The following is a 22,001-nucleotide window of genomic DNA, read 5'->3' as shown; positions in this document are numbered from 1 at the left end:
AACAGGAGGAACTTGAGGTCTGAGGCGTAATTCCAACCTATGACGTAGGTTCCAGCTCAAGAGACATTACCTCTGCTTTCTTGTGGGGAGCAGTGATTAACCGTGCATAATAAAATATACTCTTAAATGAATTAGCCTGGCTACCGTCTTCTATCCATCCTCTGACGTTTTGAACCAATAAAACGGGTGGTAGATCAACAAATGTTACAATTCCATTACCATCATTAGCCTGACGTGTAGCAATATTGTCTGACCTTCCTGGTCAAAAGTAGTGCACTACATAGGGAATAGGGTGCTATTTTGGGGCGCTGGCTCGTGTCTTATCACTTTTAACACAACATTCTCTCTGTCTGTATCTGTTCTCCAGGGGCTGCCTGGTGTGGCAGAACGTGGCTCACAGAGTGATTGTGGTTTCCCCCGCAGGGACACGGCGAAGTCAAGAGGTTCTGGAAATGACAGAAGAGTCACACTTGCCCCTTCTGTGTTATCATGAGAAAGGGATTACGAGAGGAAAACAGAAGGGGCATGAGAGAGGGATCAAGAGAGGAAAAGGAATAAGGATATATTTACATTAAATAATATTTTTCCATAATGAGTTGGCTAGAAAAGACTGGTACCCAGGCTACAGTGACTGGTATTGGGAAAGACAAAATGGAGTAAGCAACTGCAAGTACTTTGTTTCTGTTTTTGTTGTTGATATTGTCCATTGTCTCCTTTTGGGTTGGTGGGACAAATGATATGAGGAAATGTAAGACAGCCTACAATCCCTGTAATTTTATGCATTACCAGAACTTTTCAGACATGAGTTGTATGCATTTCCTGAGTGGGCTCCTGAGTGGTGCAGTGGTCTAAGGAACTGCATCTCAGTACTATGAGGCTTAACTACAGACACTCTGGTTTGATTCCAGGCTGTATCACAACTGGCAGTGAGTTCCATATGGAATTGTTTGGGTTTGGCTGGTGTAGGCCTTCATTGTAAATAAGAATTGGTCCATAACTGACTTGCCTAGTTAAATAAAGGTTCAGTAAATGTAATTGCAGAAGAGCCATGCATAACAATGTGGGGATTTAACATGCAAGTCTGCTATTAAATGCATTTTATGTTTTAAAAAAAAAATACTGTATGATATGATTAAATCAAACATATCAATGAAGCCATTTGAAAAAATGTTCACAGCTGACACAGGGCAGGGGGATTGATACAAAGCTTGTTTGACAGCCATATACATGTGTTAATGCCTTCAAACTTATGTTTTTTTGCTGATTTTTATAGCAAAAGTCATATTATGACAAGAAGTCAGAAGGACCGGTTTGTCTAAAGTAATTGTACTGGTTCAAGCTACGGGACAGATCATGTAATGACGTAATCTGGTGTAAGTGGAGCAACATTTTGAGTTAGTCACCTACCTGCAAATTCAGCGCGATACCAGCTAATAGCTAGCTAACCTTAGCTAGTTATCCAGCCAATTAAAGCAATGCCTTGATGACAGCATTTAGCTAGCTAACAACAGAGACCTAGCTGCTAGTTTATCTAGGAATAGTTGCTCATTGCAAACGTGAATGTCTGACATGTGGTGCACGTAGCACGTATTTGTACATTTATACGACTTGCATAAATTGATGCTTCACCTCTGGGCGAGCAAATCCCCGAAACACAGTCGGCCACGAATGGAACCAGGGAGCTCGCGTGAAAGTCCATTCGGTTCCGGGGGTCCCGATCCGTCGGACATACGCGAGGAGACCCCCGGCGAAGAGGCTGAGGATGGGGACAACAGCATCCTGAGAGAAGGGGGAGGGAACGAAAACACTCTGGACAACATGAAAACAGAATGTGAGGATGATGATGACACTGGGAAAAATGTTGATGCTGCTAATGAAGAAGGCAAATATGAAGAGGAATTGGACCCTAGAATTCAGGCAAGTTTAGAATTTTATTAAACGTGTCTGTAGTACAGCAGCCTGAACAGTATCTGACTTCTTTCATGTTTCTCATTGCAAACCCATGCTCCATACTGCTCATATTCCGCTGTCAATATAGCGACATTAGCTGTAAATAACCATAGACAAAACTAAATGTCAGTATGGCAGACTCTTGCATCATTTAGCTTAAATGCAATTTAAATCCCACATCTGCATTGCAAATGGCTTCCACAATTTCACAGGGATTTATTTAATACTTATTGTAATGAAGTTTATGGCCAGGCCAAACCCAATATGAAACATTCTCTCTTATTGTGATGAAGGCCAGTCCCAATACTAAATATTTACCCTTTTTTTCCTTCTCTCTCTCTCTCTCTCTCTCTCTCTCTCTCTCTCTCTCTCTCAGGAGGAGCTAGAGCACCTCAATCAGGCCAGTGATGAAATCAACAAACTGGAACTGAAACTGGATGTGAGTGAGCTTTATGTCAGCTAGCCTCATAACCCAGAATCAAATCTAACATGTCTGGGGAGTCTAGGTCTATTTGTCCCAGAACAGATTATCAGCCACACAACCCAACACGGCACGGTGTCTATATGACTGATAGTCAGTTTATAAAACATTAAAAACACCTGCTCTTTCCATGACCGACTGACCAGGTGACTCCAGCTGAAAGCTATGATCCCTTATTGATGTTATCGACACTTCAATCTGTGTAGATAAAGGGAAGGAGAAAGGTTAAAGAAGGATATTTAAGCCTTGAGATAAGAGACATGGGTTGTGTTTTGTTGCCTTTCAGAAGGCCACACATACAAGAACTGCAACACTGCTGGGTTTTTCCACACTCAACAGTTTCCCATATGTGTATCAAGAATGGTCCACCACCCAAAGGACATCCAGCCAACTTGACACAACTGTGGGGAGCATTGGAGTCAACATGGGCCAGCACGCTTTCATCATGCCCCAACAGGGAAAAAGGGGAAGGTGTTCCTAATGTTTGGTATACCCAGTGTATGCTAGTGCTATACTTTAGCTGTCTTTCTTGGGGCGTAGCCTACTCACTCTTTCTCTTGGTGTTGACATAGACAATGTCATGTGATTCAGGTCTCACTAAGCCGCAAGGTCCTCGTCAACACACTCTTAATTCACTGCACACAGTAATGTAAAGGTTTACCTTTTCACATGTTGTTATTGAGCAGAGGTCAGAGAAGCAGTGTGAAGGAGATGACTTACTTCCCTTGCCTCAAGGTCTATTGTGAAGACCTCTTGAGGATTGTTATTGAAGTGATATAATTTGATGGTAGCCTATCAATTACAGTACTGCGCTATGAGGTTAACTGGGGAATGTCTCTCTCCCCTTCAGGATGCTAGGTCCAGCTACAGGAGGATCCTCACTGACTCAGCCAGGAAGCTCAATGCTCAGGGCTCCCAGCTAGGGACCTGCATTGAGAAGGCCAGGCCCTACTACGAAGCCCGCAGACTAGCCAAAGAGGTTGGTGTTTGTGTGGGGTTGTGTGTCGGACTGGATGTGTGTTTTGAGTGGTGTTTGGGTGCTCATCGAAAGGTTTTTAATATTATCTCTGGTGTGGCAAAATAGCCATTTAGTTACCCAGCCTCTGTCAACCTACAGTGCCTTCGGGAAAGTATTCAGACCCCTTGACTTCAATCTACAAACAGTACCACATAATGACAAAGCAAAAACATTTTGGGGGAAAAATGGGTTGTGTTTCGGAGGACGCATGGCTTTCAACCTTCGTCTCTCACGAGCCCGTACAGGAGTTGTAGCGATGAGACAAGATAGTAACTACTAACAATTGGATAACACGAAAAGGGGGTAAAAATGTTAAAAAATAAGAAAAGTGATTACTCACCACGAACTGGAATATTTTTTTTTCCTTTAACGAGTCTGACGAGAAGGATATCCTGCTTTCTTTCACTGGAACAGGCCCAGATCCATGCCTTTTGTGTGAAGAAAAGGGGACGCAGAGCGGGGATCCTTCTGAGAATCTGGAGGCGAGCGAGTAAACTCCCAGTGCCTTCCATTCTTGCTAACGTGCAATCATTGGAAAATAAAATTGATTACCTACTATGGAGATTATCCTACCAACGGGACATTAAAAACTGTAACATCTTATGTTTCACAGAGAAGTGGCTGAACGAAAATACGGACAATGTAGAGCTAGCGGGATTTTCCATGCGCTGGCAGAACAGAGACGCTACCTCTGGTAAGATGATGAGTGGGGGTGTGTGTCTTTTTGTCAATAACAGCTGGTGCGCGATGTCTAATATTTAAAAAAGTCTCGGTATTGCTCGTCTGAGGTAGAGTACCATATGATAAGCTGCAGACCACACTATCTACAAAGAGAGTCCTCATTTGTATTTATTCGTAGCAGTCTATTTACCACCTCAAAACGATGCTGGCACTAAGACCGCACTCAACGAACTCTATAAGGCCATAAGCAAAGAAGAAAATGCTCACCCAGAAGTGGCGCTCCTAGTGGCCGGGGACTTTAATGCAGGCAAACTTAAATCAGTTTTGCCAAATTTTTACCAGCATGTCCAACCAGGGGGGGGAAAAAATCCTAGACCACTTTTACTCCACACACAGAGATGCATACAAAGCTCTCTTGTTTCTCATGGTCTGAGTGTCTTTAGGTGCCTTTTGGCAAATTCCAAGCGAGCAAACTCCCAAGTGTGTCCCCCGCCCTCCATTTGGCAAATCTGACAAATTTTATCCTCCTGATTCCTGCTTACAAGCAAAAACTAAAGCAGGAAGTAACAGTGACTCGCTCAATACAGAAATGGTCACATGACGCGGATGCTACACTACAGGACTGATTTGCACAGACTGGAATATGTTCCGGGATTCATCCAATGGCATTGAGGAGTACACCACCTCAGTCATCAGCTTCATCAATAAGTGCATCGACGACTTCGTCCACACAGTGACTGTACGTACATATCCCAACCAGAAGCCATGGAAAGCTGCTGCTTTCAAGGAGCGGGAGACTAATCCAGACACTTATAAGAAATCCCGCTATGCCCTCAGACTAACCATCAAACAAGCAAAGCATCAATACAGGATTAAGATTGAATCCTTCTTCACCGGCTTTGACGCTCGTCGGATGTGGCAGGACTTGAAAACTATTACGGACTACAAAGGGAAACCCAGACTCGAGCTGCCGAGTGACGTGAGCCTACCAGACGAACTAAATGCCTTTTATGCTCGCTTCGAGGCAAGCAACACTGAAGCATGCATGAGAGCACCAGCTGTTCTGGATGACTGTGTGATAACGCTCTCGGTCGCCGATGTGAACAAAACCTTTGAACAGGTCAACATTCACAAAGCCGCTGGGCCAGATGGATTACCAGGACGTGTACTCAAAGCATGCACGGACCAACTGTCAAGTGTCTTCACTGTGTACTTAGTGTGTTTCACGGGAAAGTCTAAACTTGTTGTATTCGGCGCATGTGGCAAATAAAGTTAGATTTGCAGAAATGTTTGCTAATTTATTACAAATAAACTGAAATATTACATTTACATAAATATTCAGACGTTTTACGCAGTACTTTGAAGCACCTTTGGCAGCGGTTACAGCCTCGAGTCTTCTTGGGTATGACGCTACAAGCTTGGCACACCTGTATTTGGGGAGTTTCTCCCACTCTTCCCTGCAGCCCCTCAAGCTCTGTCAGGTTGGATGGGGAGCGTTGCTGCACAGATATTTCTAGGTCTCCAGCGATGTTCGATCAGGTCCTGAGCGCTCTGGAGCAGGTTTTCATCAAGGATCTCTCTGTACTTTGCTCCTTTCATCTTGCCCTCAATACTGACTAGAGCTCCTAGCCCCTGCCGCTGAAAAACATCCCCACAGCATGACGCTAACACCACCATGCTTCACCGTAGGGAGGGTGCCAGATTCCCTCCAGATGTGACGCTTGGTATTCAGGCCAAAGAGTTCAATCTTGGTTTCATCAGACCAGAGAATCTTGTTTCTCATGGTCTGAGAGTCTTTAGGTGCCTTTTGGCAAATTCCAAGCGAGCAAACTCCCAAGTGTGCCTTTTACTGTGGAGTGGTTGCCGTCTGGCCACTCTACCATAAAGACCTAATTGGTGGAGTGCCGCAGAGATGGGAGAACCCTCCAAAAGGACAACCATCTCCAGAGGAACTCTGGAGCTCTGTCAGAGCGACCATCATATTCTTGGTCACCTCCCTGACCAAGGCTCTTCTCCCCCGATTGCTCAGTTTGGATGGGCGGCCAGCTCTAGGAAGAGTCTTTGTGGTTCCAAACTTCTTCCATTTAAGAATGATGGAGGCCACTGTGTTCTTGGGGACCTTCAATGCTGCAGACATTTTTTGGTACCCTTCCCCACATCTGTACTTCGCCAAAATCCTGTCTTGGAGCTTGACGGACAATTCCTTCAACCTTATGGCTTGGTTTTCGCTCTGACGTGCACTGTCAACTGAGGGACCTTATATTGACAGGTGTGTACCTTTCCAAAATCATGTCCAATCAATTGAATTAACCACAGGTGAACTCCAATCAAGTTGTAGAAACATCCCAAGGATGATCAATAGAAGCAGAATGCACATGAGCTCAATTTCAAGTCTCATATCAAAGGGTTTGAATACTTATGTAAATATGGTATTTCCGATTTTAATAAATTTTCAAAAAACTGTTTTCGCTTTGTCATGATGGGATATTTTGTGTGTGTGTATATTACTATTTTTAAAGGTATTTAATCCATTTTAGAATAAGTGTGTAACATAACAAAATGTCAAAGGGTTTGAATACGATCCGAAGGTACTGTGTATATATATATATTTTTTTTTTAATTTTATTTCACCTTTATTTAACCAGGTAGGCTAGTTGAGAACAAGTTCTCATTTGCAACTGCGACCTGGCCAATATAAAGCATAGTAGTGTGAACAGACAACAGAGTTACACATGGAGTAAACAATTAACAAGTCAATAACACAGTAGGAAAAAAAATGGGAGTCTATATACATTTTGTGCAAAAGGCATGAGGAGGTAGGCAAATAATTACAATTTTGCAGATTAACACTGGAGTGATAAATGATCAGATGGTCATGTACAGGTAGAGATATTGGTGTGCAAAAGAGCAGAAAAGAAAAACAGTATGGGGATGAGGTAGGTAAAAATGGGTGGGCTATTTACCGATAGACTATGTACAGCTGCAGCGATCGGTTAGCTGCTCAGATAGCAGATGTTTGAAGTTGGTGAGGGAGATAAAAGTCTCCAAATGCAGCGATTTTTGCAATTCGTTCCAGTCACAGGCAGCAGAGAACTGGAACGAAAGGCGGCCAAATGAGGTGTTGGCTTTAGGGATGATCAGTGAGATACACCTGCTGGAGCGCGTGCTACGGATGGGTGTTGCCATCATGACCAGTGAACTGAGATAAGGCGGAGCTTTACCTAGCATGGACTTGTAGATGACCTGGAGCCAGTGGGTCTGGCGACGAATATGTAGCGAGGGCCAACCGACTAGAGCATACATGTCGCAGTGGTGGGTGGTATAAGGTGCTTTAGTGACAAAGCTTTGCATAACTTAATCCACACACACGAATGTGTAAAAAAACAAAAAACATTTCATTAAGATTCTCATTTGAATTTAACCTTCCAAGTTGTTGTTATAGACGTAGTACATGAAGCCGCCTAATGAGTCATCCTTATTGATTACGTAAAACAATTTGACCTTTGGAAGGTGAACTTTTCACCCCAGTCTGAGGTCCCTTGGTGAAACGGGGCACGAGTGCCCGTCCATGTTTAATCAGCGTTGCGAAGGGTATTTCCAAACTGTAATTAGAACTAATGGAAATATTTCGTGTAACCCTCAGGGATCTAATTGAAACCAATTAAGTAAATCATGGATTGGAAATGTGATCTGGTTAGCAGCAACCAACCTCACGGCCAATATGCAGAGGAAAGGAGACTGGGATCAGCATTTCTTCTAGACATTTAGCTTTGTCTGTGTCTGTGTCTATGGCTGTCTCTATGTCTGTGTCTGTGTCTGTCTGTCTCTATGTCTATGTCTGTGTCTGTCTGTGTCTGTCTGTGTCTGTCTGTGTCTATGTCTGTCTCTATGTCTGTCTCTATGTCTATGTCTGTCTCTATGTCTGTCTCTATGTCTGTGTCTGTCTCTATGTCTGTCTCTGTGTCTGTCTCTATGTCTGTCTCTATGTCTGTCTCTGTGTCTGTCTCTGTCTGTCTCTGTGTCTGTCTCTATGTCTGTCTCTATGTCTGTGTCTATGTCTGTCTCTATGTCTATGTCTGTCTCTATGTCTGTCTCTATGTCTGTCTCCTATGTCTGTCTCTGTGTCTGTCTCTATGTCTGTCTCTATGTCTGTGTCTATGTCTGTCTCTATGTCTGTCTGTCTCTATGTCTATGTCTGTCTCTATGTCTGTCTCTATGTCTGTGTCTGTCTCTATGTCGTCTGTGTCTGTGTCTGTGTCTATGTCATCTGTGTCTGTGTCTGTGTGTGTCTGTCTCTGTCTGTGTCTATGTCTGTGTCTGTGTCTGTCTCTATGTCTGTCTCTATGTCTATGTCTGTCTCTATGTCTGTGTCTATGTCTGTGTCTGTCTCTATGTCTGTGTCTGTGTGTGTCTGTCTATGTCTGTCTGTCTCTATGTCTGTCTCTATGTCTGTGTCTATGTCTGTCTCTATGTCTGTCTCTATGTCTATGTCTGTCTCTATGTCTGTGTGTGTCTGTCTATGTCTATGTCTGTCTGTGTCTGTCTGTGTCTATGTCTGTGTCTATGTCTATGTCTGTCTCTATGTCTGTGTCTGTGTGTGTCTGTCTATGTCTGTCTCTATGTCTATGTCTGTCTCTATGTCTGTCTCTATGTCTATGTCTGTGTCTGTGTCTGTCTCTATGTCTGTGTCTGTCTCTATGTCTGTGTCTGTGTGTGTCTGTCTATGTCTGTCTGTCTCTATGTCTGTCTCTATGTCTGTCTCTATGTCTGTGTCTATGTCTGTCTCTATGTCTGTCTCTATGTCTATGTCTGTCTCTATGTCTGTGTGTGTCTGTCTATGTCTATGTCTGTCTGTGTCTGTCTGTGTCTATGTCTGTGTCTATGTCTATGTCTGTCTCTAGATCTATGTCTGTCTCTATGTCTGTGTCTGTCTGTCTATGTCTGTCTCTATGTCTGTCTCTATGTCTGTGTCTGTGTGTGTCTGTGTCCGTGTGTGTCTGTCTGTGTCTGTGCTTAAGGAAACTGGCACCGTGTGACCAATGTAAATCTACATTTGCCTTTTTGGAAATGTATTCACACCCGTTGACTTATTCCACATGTTGTTGTGTTACAGCTTCATTTTAAAATGGATTAAATTGAGATGTATTTTCACTGGCTTATACACAAACCCCATAATGTCAATGTGGAATTACAGGGCCTTCAGATTGTATTCACGCCTCTTGACTTATTCCACATTTTGTTGTGTTACAGCCTGAATTTATAATTAATATAATAGTTGTGTTATGAACGCTGAAATATCCCATAATGACAAAGAGAAAACATGTTTGTTTATTTGTTGAAATTTTGCAAAATGTGTTAAATGAAATACTTAATATACATAAGTATTCACAGCCCTGAGTCATTACTTTGTAGAAACACCTTTGGCAGTGATTACAGATATGAGTCTTTCTGGGTGAGTCTCTAAGAGCTTTCCACACCTGGATTGTGCAATATTTGTCCATTAGTCTTATAAAAATTCTTCAAACTCTGTCAAATTGGTTGTTGATCATAGCTAGAAAACCATTTGCAGGTTTTGCCATAGATTTTCAAGTAGATTATTGTCAAAACTGTAACTCGGCCACTTAGGGACATTCACTGTCTTCTTGGTAAGCAACTCCAGTGTAGATTTGGCCTTGTGTTTTAGGTTATTGTCCTGCTGAAAGGTGAATTCATCTCCCAGTGTCTGGTGGAAAGCAGACTAAACCAGGTTTTCCTCAAGGATTTTGCCTGTGCTTAGCTCATTTACGTAGATCCTGAAACTCCCCAGGGTGTAACGATTACAAGAATACCCATAACATGATGCAGCCATCACTATGCTTGAAAGTATGGAGAGTGGTACTCAGTGTTGTAATGGATTTACCCCAAACATAACGCTTTGTATTCAGGACATAAAGTTAATTTCCTTCCCACGTATTTTGCATTATTACTTTAGTTTCTTGTTGCAAACAGGATGAATGTTTTGGAATATTTATATTCTGTACAGGCTTCCTTCTTTTCACTCTGTCAGTTAGGTTAGTATTGTGGAGTAACTACAATGTTGTTGATCCATCTGTGGTTTTCTCCTATCACAGCCATTTAAACTCTGACTGTTTTAAGTCACCCTTGTCCTCATGTTGAAATCCCTGAGCGGTTTCCTTCCTCTCCAGCAACTGAGTTAGGAAGGACGCCTGTATCTTTGTAGTGACTTGTTGTATTGATACACCATCCAAAGTGTAATTAATAACTTCACCACGCTCAAAGGGAAATTCAGCGTCTGCTTTTTTATTTAATCTACCAATAGGTGCCCTTCTTTGCGAGGCATTGAAAAAAAAACTCCCTGGTCTTTGTGGTTGAATGTGTTTTTTGAAATTCACTTCTCGACTGAGGGACCTTACAATTATCTGTATGTGCGGGGTACAGAGTTGAAGTACTCATTCAAAAATCATGTTAACCGCTATTGTACACAGGGTGAGTCCATGCAAACTTATGTGACTTGTTCAGCACATTTTTCATCCTCCAACCTATTTCTGTTTGCCATAACAAAGGGGTTGAATACTTCCTAACTCAAGACATTGCAGCTTTTAAATTTTCAATCCATTTTGAATTCAGGCTGTAACACAACAAAATGTGGAATAAGAATAAGTCAAGGGAGTGCGACTACTTTCTGAAGGCCCTGTAGAGGAGAAAAGTAGAAATAATCTGGGCGGTATAATTTCCCAGGCATTTAGATGTTAACTACGTAGACGTCTATTCAGGAGACAAGACAACCAAGCACTTTTTTGTTGTTGTGTGATTTAAAGAATGTTTTATTTATTTATTATTCTGTCCTCAAAACAGTTGCTTGGTTCGACCTGGCCCACGTCTGACTGCTATTGAGCGAGACAGACAGTCAAGGGAACCGTGTCACAAAAATTATTAGAACTGGTGTTCAAGAGTGAAGCAGTCATCAATCTTTGCCTGACGACCCTAAACTTTGGGCAACCTTGTGCGTCTATCTGGCCCCGCCCCCTCCTGCTGATGCGGCCTCTCTCCGGCCCCGCCCCCTCCTGGGATTCTGAGGCACATTGTGCGTGTTCCAAATGGCACCCTATTCCCTTTATAGTGCACTACTTTTTACCAGGGCCTATAAGGGTAGTAGTGCACTATATATAGGGAATAGTGTGCCACTTGGGACCTACACCTCGTCTCGAAGTGCCCCTCTCCTTCTCCCTAAACCAACATGGACAAATCTTCCCCCTCTCTGGCTTTGACATAATTTACCAACTAGCATGACTAGAATACGATGAGGATCAGCTATTTTCATGGTTCACTTCTCTATGATTTGTAGCTGTTGCTGCCGTCTTCTTGTTTTATAGCTGGTGATGGGGAGACTTCCTGTTTTATAGCTGGTGATGGGGAGACTTCCTGTTTTATAGCTGGTGATGGGGAGACTTCTTGTTTTATAGCTGGTGATGGGGAGACTTCCTGTTTTATAGCTGGTGATGGGGAGAGATAGCTGGTGATGGGGAGACTTCCTGTTTTATAGCTGGTGATGGGGAGACTTCCTGTTTTATAGCTGGTGATGGGGAGACTTCCTGTTTTATAGCTGGTGATGGGGAGACTTCTTGTTTTATAGCTGGTGATGGGGAGACTTCCTGTTTTATAGCTGGTGATGGGGAGACTTCCTGTTTTATAGCTGGTGATGGGGAGACTTCCTGTTTTATAGCTGGTGATGGGGAGACTTCCTGTTTTATAGCTGGTGATGGGGAGACTTCCTGTTTTATAGCTGGTGATGGGGAGACTTCCTGTTTTATAGCTGGTGATGGGGAGACTTCCTGTTTTATAGCTGGTGATGGGGAGACTTCTTGTTTTATAGCTGGTGATGGGGAGACTTCTGTTTTATAGCTGGTGATGGGGAGACTTCCTGTTTTATAGCTGGTGATGGGGAGACTTCCTGTTTTATAGCTGGTGATGGGGAGACTTCCTGTTTTATAGCTGGTGATGGGGAGACTTCCTGTTTTATAGCTGGTGATGGGGAGACTTCCTGTTTTATAGCTGGTGATGGGGAGACTTCCTGTTTTATAGCTGGTGATGGGGAGACTTCCTGTTTTATAGCTGGTGATGGGGAGACTTCCTGTTTTATAGCTGGTGATGGGGAGACTTCCTGTTTTATAGCTGGTGATGGGGAGACTTCCTGTTTTATAGCTGGTGATGGGGAGACTTCCTGTTTTATAGCTGGTGATGGGGAGACTTCCTGTTTTATAGCTGGTGATGGGGAGACTTCCTGTTTTATAGCTGGTGGGGAGACTTCCTGTTTTATAGGGTGAGAGACTTCTTTTTATAGCTGGTGATGGGGAGACTTCCTTTTTATAGCTGGTGATGGGGAGACTTCCTGTTTTATAGCTGGTGATGGGGAGACTTCCTGTTTTATAGCTGGTGATGGGGAGACTTCCTGTTTTATAGCTGGTGATGGGGAGACTTCCTGTTTTATAGCTGGTGATGGGGAGACTTCCTGTTTTATAGCTGGTGATGGGGAGACTTCCTGTTTTATAGCTGGTGATGGGGAGACTTCCTGTTTTATAGCTGGCGATGGGGAGACTTCCTGTTTTATAGCTGGTGATGGGGAGACCTGTTTTATAGCTGGTGATGGGGAGACTTCCTGTTTTATAGCTGGTGATGGGGAGACTTCCTGTTTTATAGCTGGTGATGGGGAGACTTCCTGTTTTATAGCTGGTGATGGGGAGACTTCCTGTTTTATAGCTGGTGATGGGGAGACTTCCTGTTTTATAGCTGGTGATGGGGAGACTTCCTGTTTTATAGCTGGTGATGGGGAGACTTCCTGTTTTATAGCTGGTGATGGGGAGACTTCCTGTTTTATAGCTGGTGATGGGGAGACTTCCTGTTTTATAGCTGGTGATGGGGAGACTTCCTGTTTTATAGCTGGTGATGGGGAGACTTCCTGTTTTATAGCTGGTGATGGGGAGACTTCCTGTTTTATAGCTGGTGATGGGGAGACTTCCTGTTTTATAGCTGGTGATGGGGAGACTTCCTGTTTTATAGCTGGTGATGGGGAGACTTCCTGTTTTATAGCTGGTGATGGGGAGACTTCCTGTTTTATAGCTGGTGATGGGGGGAGACTTCCTGTTTTATAGCTGGTGATGGTGATACTTCCTGTTTTATAGCTGGTGATGGGGAGACTTCTTGTTTTATAGCTGGTGATTGGGAGACTTCCTGTTTTATAGCTGGTGATGGGGAGACTTCCTGTTTTCCTGGCACCACCAACATCATTCTCCTGATTTTAGAGGCTAATCCTAACTTCCATTTAAATCAGATTTTCGTTTAGTCATGGATTGATGTCAATGGGAATTACATTTGAACTTTACTGTAAGTAAGGATTCACCCCTTTAGTAATTGGTTTGTCGTCTGGTTGGTTGTGGTGTGTCTGTTACTGAACTATGATTGGTTGTGGTGTCTCTCTTACTATGATTCATTGTAGTGTCCTCAGCTGAACTATGATTGGTTGTTGTTTTCATAGGCCCAGCAGGAGACGCAGAAGGCAGCGTTGAGGTACGAGAGAGCCGTCTCCATGCATACGGCTGCCAGAGAGATGGTGTACGTGGCAGAGCAGGGGCTCCTGGCAGACAGGAACACTCTGGACCCCACCTGGCAGGAGATGCTCAACCACGCCACCTCCAAGGTACAGAGAGAGCGAGAGAGAGGAGGGGGTCCTCCAAGGCACAGGGAGGGAGGAGGGGGACTTCAAGGCACAGGGAGAGAGGAGGGGGACCTCCAAGGCACAGGGAGAGAGGGGGGACCTCCAAGGCACAGGGAGAGAGGGGGGACCTCCAAGGCACAGGGAGGGAGGGGGGACCTCCAAGGCACAGGGAGAGAGGGAGGGGGACCTCCAAGGCACAGGGAGAGGACAGGTCGTAGCTGTGGCAGACCAGGAGTGCTAATCTCCGAAGTGCTTTGTGAATACAGGACCAGGACTATTCAACTCTGGTTCTGGTTGGCCGAAACAACACTTCTGGTTTCATTTTCTCCTTCTACTCAGCGACTGATTCAGACGTGGTATGGCAGGTGAGGGGTTAACTACCAGGTAGAAAGAAAAACCCATTAGTACTTCAACCCAAAGTCCAGGAGTTGGTTTGTACTAGACAGTGAAAACTTGTGGCTAATAGTGCTGAGAGATTAGTGAGAGATTAGTGAGAGATTAGTGCTTTTTGAGGTCCGTTTGTTTGATTATTATTTTTAAATATCAAGGTTTTCAATTTCAGTTTCGACAAAAAAAAAAAAATTCAACAAATGTATTATGAAAAATTGACATTAAAATGATTGGATTTTTAAAAAAAATGGAAATTCCAAAGGCCAAAATAGTGGACATTCAATTGCCAAAATGTTGAAAATATTCCCTTGTCTCTGTCAGGTTCACGTGGGGTAGACCTTATTATTTTTAATGTCATACTCGACTCTGCTCAGCCAGCCAGCCAGACAGTGTTATCTCTGAGTTCCACATACTGTACTGTCTTTAGTCATCTTATTTAGCTAGCCTGTCTAACGATGCTGCAGAGCTGTCTGACCAAATCATTTTACTACTTCTTCAAAGTAGATGAGGTATTCTTTCACGAACTGTCTCTATCCCTCTCTCTCATCTTTGTGTTGTTTACAGTCCTCTCTCTCATCTTTGTGTTGTTTACAGTCCTCTCTCTCATCTTTGTGTTGTTGTTTACAGTCCTCTCTCTCTCATCTTTGTGTTGTTGTTTACAGTCCTCTCTCTCTCATCTTTGTGTTGTTGTTTACAGTCCTCTCTCTCTCATCTTTGTGTTGTTGTTTACAGTCTTTGTGTTGTTGTTTACAGTCCTCTCTCTCTCTCATCTTTGTGTTGTTGTTTACAGTCCTCTCTCTCTCTCATCTTTGTGTTGTTGTTTACAGTCCTCTCTCTCTCTCTCATCTTTGTGTTGTTGTTTACAGTCCTCTCTCTCTCATCTTTGTGTTGTTGTTTACAGTCCTCTCTCTCTCTCTCATCTTTGTGTTGTTGTTTACAGTCCTCTCTCTCTCTCTCATCTTTGTTGTTGTTTACAGTCCTCTCTCTCTCATCTTTGTGTTGTTGTTTACAGTCCTCTCTCTCTCATCTTTTTGTGTTGTTGTTTACAGTCCTCTCTCTCTCATCTTTGTGTTGTTGTTTACAGTCCTCTCTCTCTCTCATCTTTGTGTTGTTGTTTACAGTCCTCTCTCTCTCTCTCATCTTTGTGTTGTTGTTTACAGTCCTCTCTCTCTCTCTCATCTTTGTGTTGTTGTTTACAGTCCTCTCTCTCTCTCATCTTTGTGTTGTTGTTTACAGTCCTCTCTCGTACATTAAGGTAGCAGGCGTTAAAAGTGTATCCATCTCTGTCCGAGACGGATATAACAGGCGCAATGGATTATGGTCATGTAGTTAATTACCACGTTTGTTTATTTTGTTGCTGAACTAGGTTGAATATTTGCCTAACTCCCTTCAGCGTACCACATAGTTCTTGACTTCTCTCTAGAGAAACAGCGCGTCGGGCTGAAAAACCCCAGAACTAAATGGAATTCAAATAATTTAACCGACATCGGTCAACCGAGGACAGGTCTATGGCAGACCGTTTAAGAAGCCCGAGGACAGGTCTATGGTAGACCGTTTAAGAAGCCCGAGGACAGGTCTATGGTAGACCGAGGACAACAGGTCTATGGTAGACCGTTTAAGAAGACCGAGGACAGGTCTATGGTAGACCGTTTAAGACAACAGGTCTATGGTAGACCGTTTAAGAAGACCGAGGACAGGTCTATGGTAGACCGAGGACAGGTCTATGGCAGACCGTTAAGAAGACCGAGGACAGGTCTATGGCAGACCGTTTAAGAAGACCGAGGACAGGTCTATGGTAGACCGAGGACAGGTCTATGGCAGACCGTTTAAGAAGACCGAGGACAGGTCTATGGCAGACCGTTAAGAAGACCGAGGACAGGTCTATGGCAGACCGTTAAGAAGACCAAGGACAGGTCTATGGCAGACCGTTAAGAAGACCGAGGACAGGTCTATGGCAGACCGTTAAGAAGACCGAGGACAGGTCTATGGTAGACCGAGGACAGGTCTATGGCAGACCATTTAAGAAGACCGAGGACAGGTCTATGGTAGACCGTTAAGAAGACAGAGGACAGGTCTATAGAGACCGTTTAAGAAGACCGAGGACAGGTCTATGGTAGACCGATAAGAAGACCGAGGACAGGTCTATGGCAGACCGTTTAAGAAGACTGAGGACAGTTCTATGGCAGACCGAGGACAGGTCTATGGCAGACCGATAAGAAGACCGAGGACAGGTCTATGGCAGACCGAGGACAGGTCTATGGCAGACCGATAAGAAGACCGAGGAAGGTCTAAAAATGGCAGACCCAGTCACCCAGGTTATAGACCGATAAGAAGACCCGAGGACAGGACTATGGCAGACCGATAAGAAGACCCCCCAGGACAGGTTTATTAACTATGGTAGACCGTTAAGAAGACCCTGAGGACAGGTCTATGGTAGACATTCTTAGAGGACAGGTTTCTAAGCAGACCGATAAGAAGACGAGGACAGGTCTATGGTAGATTTCCGTTAAGAAGACCGAGGACAGGTCTATGGCAGACCGAGGACAGGTCTATGGCAGACCGTTGATCATCATCTCTGTACTAGATAATCACTAGCTTACTAAAGCTTATCTATGGTAGACGGTGAATGATGGTGGGGAAAGGAAGGAAAGGGTGTGGGGAAAGGAAAGGGTGTGAGAACTATCAATCTCTTCATCCTACAAGTAGTGTAGTTGAATCAGGTCCCGTGTGAAACGTTAAGCCTCTTCGTCGGAGTGGATGTTTTAAGGGTGTCTGTTTACTATGTCTCCCAGCATGGTGCAGGTGGTCCAGTACTCTTTGTAAAGATCAAGGTCGGACGTCCTCGTTCTCATGTAATGGAGTGCCGCTATTCTGTTCTGCTATGGAAGTGATTTTCAGGGCACTTAACGTGTGTGTATGTGTATATATATATATATATATATTCTGTGTGTGTGTATATGCAGCGTGTGAGATTGAAGAGAGGGACTCTCTTTTTTTGTAGTTTTTTAATTTAATTTTTAATTTGACCCCTTTTTCTCCCCAATTTCATGGTATCCAATTGTTTTTAGTAGCTACTATCTGTCTCATCGCTACAACTCCCGTACGGGCTCGGGAGAGACGAAGGTTGAAAGTCATGCGTCCTCCGATACACAACCCAACCAATGGATGGCTTCTTAACAGCGCCATCCAACCCAGAAGCCAGCCGCACCAATGTGTCGGAGGAAACACCGTGCACCTGGCCACCTTGGTTAGCGCGCACTGAGCCCGGCCCGCAACAGGAGTCGCTGGTGCATGATGAGACAAGGACATTCCTACCGGCCAAGCCCTCCCTAACCCGGACGACGCTAGGCCAATTGTGCGTCGCCCCACGGACCTCCCGGTCGCGGCCGGTTACGACAGAGCCTGGGCGCGAACCCAGAGTCTCTGATGGCACAGCTGGCGCTGCAGTACAGCGCCCTTAACCACTGCGCCACCCGGGAGGCCGAAGAGAGGGACTCTCACCCAGGTGTGAGGGACGGTATGAGGTGAAATAACTGTTGTTTCTTTTCTCCTTGTAAAAGTGCCAGTGTGTTGATGCTGATGATTGATGGGGAAAGAGACACCTAGAGAGAGTGACGGTGTGTTGATGCTGATGATTGATGGGGACAGAGACACCTAGACGGCGGGTTGATGCTGATGATTGATGGGAACAGAGACACCTAGAGAGAGTGACGGTGTGTTGATGATTGATGGGGACAGAGACACCTAGACGGCGGGTTGATGCTGATGATTGATGGGAACAGAGACACCTAGAGAGAGTGACGGTGTGTTGATGATTGATGGGGACAGAGACACCTAGAGAGAGTGACGGTGTGTTGATGATTGATGGGGACAGAGACACCTAGACGACGGGTTGATGCTGATGATTGATGGGGACAGAGACACCTGACGACGGGTTGATGCTGATGATTGATGGGGACAGAGACACCTAGACGACGGGTTGATGCTGATGATTGATGGGGACAGAGACACCTAGACGACGGGTTGATGCTGATGATTGATGGGAACAGAGACACCTGATGATGCTGGTGATTGATGGGAACAGAGACACCTAGACGACGGGTTGATGCTGATGATTGATGGGGACAGAGACACCTAGACGGTTGATGCTGATGATTGATGGGGACAGAGACACCTAGAGACATGCTGATGATTGATGGGGAAAGAGAGACACCTAGACGACGGGTTGATGCTGATGATTGATGGGAACAGAGACACCTAGACGACGGGTTGATGCTGATGATTGATGGGAACAGAGACACCTAGACGACGGGTTGATGCTGATGATTGATGGGAACAGAGACACCTAGACGACGGGTTGATGCTGATGATTGATGGGAACAGAGACACCTAGACGACGGGTTGATGCTGATGATTGATGGGAACAGAGACACCTAGACGACGGGTTGATGCTGATGATTGATGGGAACAGAGACACCTAGACGACGGGTTGATGCTGATGATTGATGGGGACAGAGACACCTAGACGACGGGTTGATGCTGATGATTGATGGGGAAAGAGACACCTAGAGAGAGTGACGGCAGGTTGATGTCCAAAGGCATGACCGACGGCTGCTGATGGTGTGTGTGTGTGTGTGTGTGTGTGTGTGTGTGTGTGTGTGTGTGTCTTCCCCAGGTGAACGAGGCAGAGGAGGAGCGGCTGCGGAGTGAGAGGGAGCACCAGCGGGTCACTCAGCTGTGCCAGGAGGCAGAACAACGTGTCCAGACCCTCCAGAAATCCCTCAAGAGGTTCATCATCAAGTCCAAACCTTATTTCGAGCTCAAGGCTCAGTTCAACCACCTACTAGAGGTGAGTAGCCTCGTCTCAGACAGAATGACCCATAGGGCAGAAGCTTATCTCTCTAAATGAGTTCACGATCGTACTCGCTGTAGGATAGTCAGTACATTCTATCTGTATCAATCTGCCAGTGTGATGTTACAGCAACACTTCAACTGCTTGTGTTGAGTCCACAACTGCTTGAGTCCACTATAAAGCTGCGGTGTCCCTCATGGTTTGGTGCTACGACCATTCTCTTTCTGATCGGCCATGTTTTAAGCAACACGTGACCCACTAGTGTGAGAAGCTCCCGTTTTTAATTTCAACGAAACCAGTGCATGAAGCAGACCGGCTCCGCGAGAGGCTCGCGCTGCTCAGCATTAAAAATAACACTGTTCTATTTTCAAGATTTCGACAAGCGGGCTCATCCCAAGAACACTTACTTTAAAAGAAAAAAACAGTGAAACATTTTTGGGGTACAAATCCTGTTTACTTCAACTTCCTTTTTTTTTTACAGGAGCACAAGGCAAAGGTGGTGCAGCTGGAAGAACGCGTTGCAAGGGTAAAAATGCGCTACTCCGTCGCCCTGCGCAACCTGGAGCAAATCAGCGAGCAGATCCATGCCCAGAGGGGGCGTGTCCGAGCCACCAGGGCCCGCCCCGTAGCCTGCGGTGGGCGGAGCTCCCCAGTGGGGGCGGAGGCTGAGGTCAAAGCTGCTGTCGGGGTTCAGGTTGGAGGAGCATGTGGCGGAGGAGGAGGGTTGGAGGAGAAGGACTGGGCTGATGGAGAGAAGACCAGGCAGTGGGTGGAGAGACACAGAGAGCAGGGCTGGGGTCACAGGGAGAGGGGGGAGGCAGGGTCAGACTCCATGTCTGTCATCAGCCTCCAGACCATCGCCTCGGACCTGGAGAAGTGCGACTCGGTGGGGCACCTGGGGGACCTGAGTGACGTTAGCAGCCTGATGGGAGAGGACTGGGAGAGGCACCGGTCCCTGATGGCTGAGAACAGAGATAGGAACCCAAGGGCAGAGGAGAGAGTTGTGAGGGAGGTGGACATCCCTGCTCCAAGGCAGGATAGATTGGAGGTGGTGAGGGGGGTGAGAGGGAGACAGGAGAGCTTTGTCAAGCAGCACCACAGAAGTGTGAGTTTGTGATACCAGAATAGAAGGCACTGTGTGATGAATGATCAGATAAAGGAATGAAATCAAGAGAGAACAAAGAATACAGACGGCGATTGTGGAAGTTCTGTTTGAGAGATTGAAATGTAGAACACTGACAATGAGTCCCAAATAGAACCCTATTCCCTACATGGTGCACTACTTTTGACCAGGGCCTATAGGGAATAGGTTGCAATTTGGCACACATCCCTGCATCATTGTGACACTGCAGAGGGGAGTACCAGGGAAGTGGAGGGTGGCTGGTACATCATGCACACAGAGAGAGAAGAAGAAGAAGTGTCAGGCGATTCACTAGGTCCTTGTGGGACTTGTAGTTCCTACACTCTAATCTGTCTATTGTTCAACACCAGTAAGATATCAGTGACCTGAGGTAAAGCTAGTCTTAACACAGTACTGTGTGTAAATACAGAGACATAATAGATAACATACTCATAACTTTACTTACAGTTTCACATACAGCTGAATGTTTTAAGCAACAAAGTTTATTTTATCAATGCTATTTCGATTTTGACATTAGTCCCTTTAAAAAGCTCTGTGCTTTTTTTTCCCAAATTGATTGAATTACCACAGAATTCGGTTTCCGCTCGTCCTTGGAATGAACCACAGGTGTTGATACAAGCAATACTGCTCTCTCTCTCTCCCTCTTGAGTAAAAATAGATTTTAAAACATATTAATTTAGTTATTAGACCTGTTTTGTGTTTTTACCCCAGTAGAATGTTCTGGAAATGTTCCCAGCACCTCGAGGGCCAACAACTCCCTCAGACACCAGACTGTAGAGAATGTCTCTGTCACTCACATTGACCCTTCTCTGACCTTTCACCATCCCTGCTTTCTGTCGGGAAGGAAAAAATGTGTCTGCTATCCTGATCTGACACAACAATGTGTGTCCAAAATGGGACCCTATTCCATATGTAGTGCACTACTTTTGACAAGAGCACATTTTGGGTTCTGGTCAAAAATAGGGCACTATATAGGGACTAGGGTGACATTTAGGACTCATCCAAGATGTTACACTGCATGGTGGGAAATGGTTCTAATGAACTCATTTTTATTATTGCGTGAACCATAAAGAACTCTTCTTTTTTTTTTTGAGGAACATCAAAAATAAGATTTTTCATTTTACTCAAATGTATTTTAAGTGCCTTTGACCCTTCTCATTTTTTTTTTTTTTTTTTTTTTTTTTTTTTTTTTTACATATTCTGAGAGTGTAATGCCCCTTTAATGTCTTTGATGACATTTTTTGTAATCAGGGAATCCCAATTCTAACCATTAATTATTTAATTTCTTAACTGTCTTCCTTTTTAATAGTGAGACCATTTTTTGTGAAGTTTTCATTGTTTTAGATTTAAATACTTTAACAGTGTTTTACCATAGTTAACATAGTTGACAAATGTACCTGCATTTCACCTACTCTTAACGCCACTAAATTGTGTTGTAGTGCAACACCTGGGTGTAGTAGATGGCTACGTTGTTTTTGTATCGGGGTTTTCACTTCCTGGGGTTATTTTTGAACCAGTTTCTTCTCTTGTTCATTTTGTACCTGTTGACGGGTACCTTACCTTGATTTTATTGATCTCACCAGACACGGACACTAAATCACTACACTAGAAGACACAGAGAAGGAAGGAGGGAGGGAGGGAGTTAGAGAGAGAGGGAGGGAGGTAGGGAGGTAGAGAGAGAGAGAGAGGGAGGGAGGTAGAGAGAGAGAGAGAGAGGGAGGGAGGTAGAGAGAGAGAGAGAGAGGGAGGGAGGGAGGGAGGTAGAGAGAGGGAGGT

The 22,001-nt window shown here is 44.7% G+C and overlaps 1 protein-coding gene across 1 annotated transcript; it reads left to right on the top strand.

The window, feature by feature from the left end:
* The first annotated feature begins 1,241 nt into the window (after window positions 1–1,241).
* Window positions 1,242–21,371, top strand: LOC112265781 (SH3 domain-binding protein 5-like). The gene is made up of 6 exons (XM_042295122.1): window positions 1,242–1,917; window positions 2,327–2,389; window positions 3,282–3,410; window positions 13,663–13,824; window positions 18,908–19,081; window positions 19,566–21,371. Exons 1-6 carry the CDS (start codon window positions 1,621–1,623, stop codon window positions 20,199–20,201), a joined length of 1,461 nt encoding a protein of 486 aa, XP_042151056.1. The 5' UTR covers window positions 1,242–1,620; the 3' UTR covers window positions 20,202–21,371.
* Window positions 21,372–22,001: the final 630 nt, after the last annotated feature.

The sequence above is a fragment of the Oncorhynchus tshawytscha genome, linkage group LG13 (assembly GCF_018296145.1).
Source record: "Oncorhynchus tshawytscha isolate Ot180627B linkage group LG13, Otsh_v2.0, whole genome shotgun sequence".
Lineage (NCBI taxonomy): Eukaryota > Metazoa > Chordata > Actinopteri > Salmoniformes > Salmonidae > Oncorhynchus > Oncorhynchus tshawytscha.
Note: the sequence above shows the minus strand (reverse complement) of the source record. Positions and strands in the feature narration are given on the sequence as shown.

What these genes read in the sequence shown, in the direction of transcription:
- LOC112265781 (XM_042295122.1), top strand. Translation starts at nt 1,621, where the DNA reads ATGCTTCACCTCTGGGCGAGCAAATCCCCGAAACACAGTCGGCCACGA. An exon ending in AACTGGAACTGAAACTGGAT is followed by an intron (nt 2,390 to 3,281) that starts GTGAGTGAGCTT and finishes TCTCCCCTTCAG; the next exon opens with GATGCTAGGTCCAGCTACAG. An exon ending in TCAACCACGCCACCTCCAAG is followed by an intron (nt 13,825 to 18,907) that starts GTACAGAGAGAG and finishes TGTCTTCCCCAG; the next exon opens with GTGAACGAGGCAGAGGAGGA.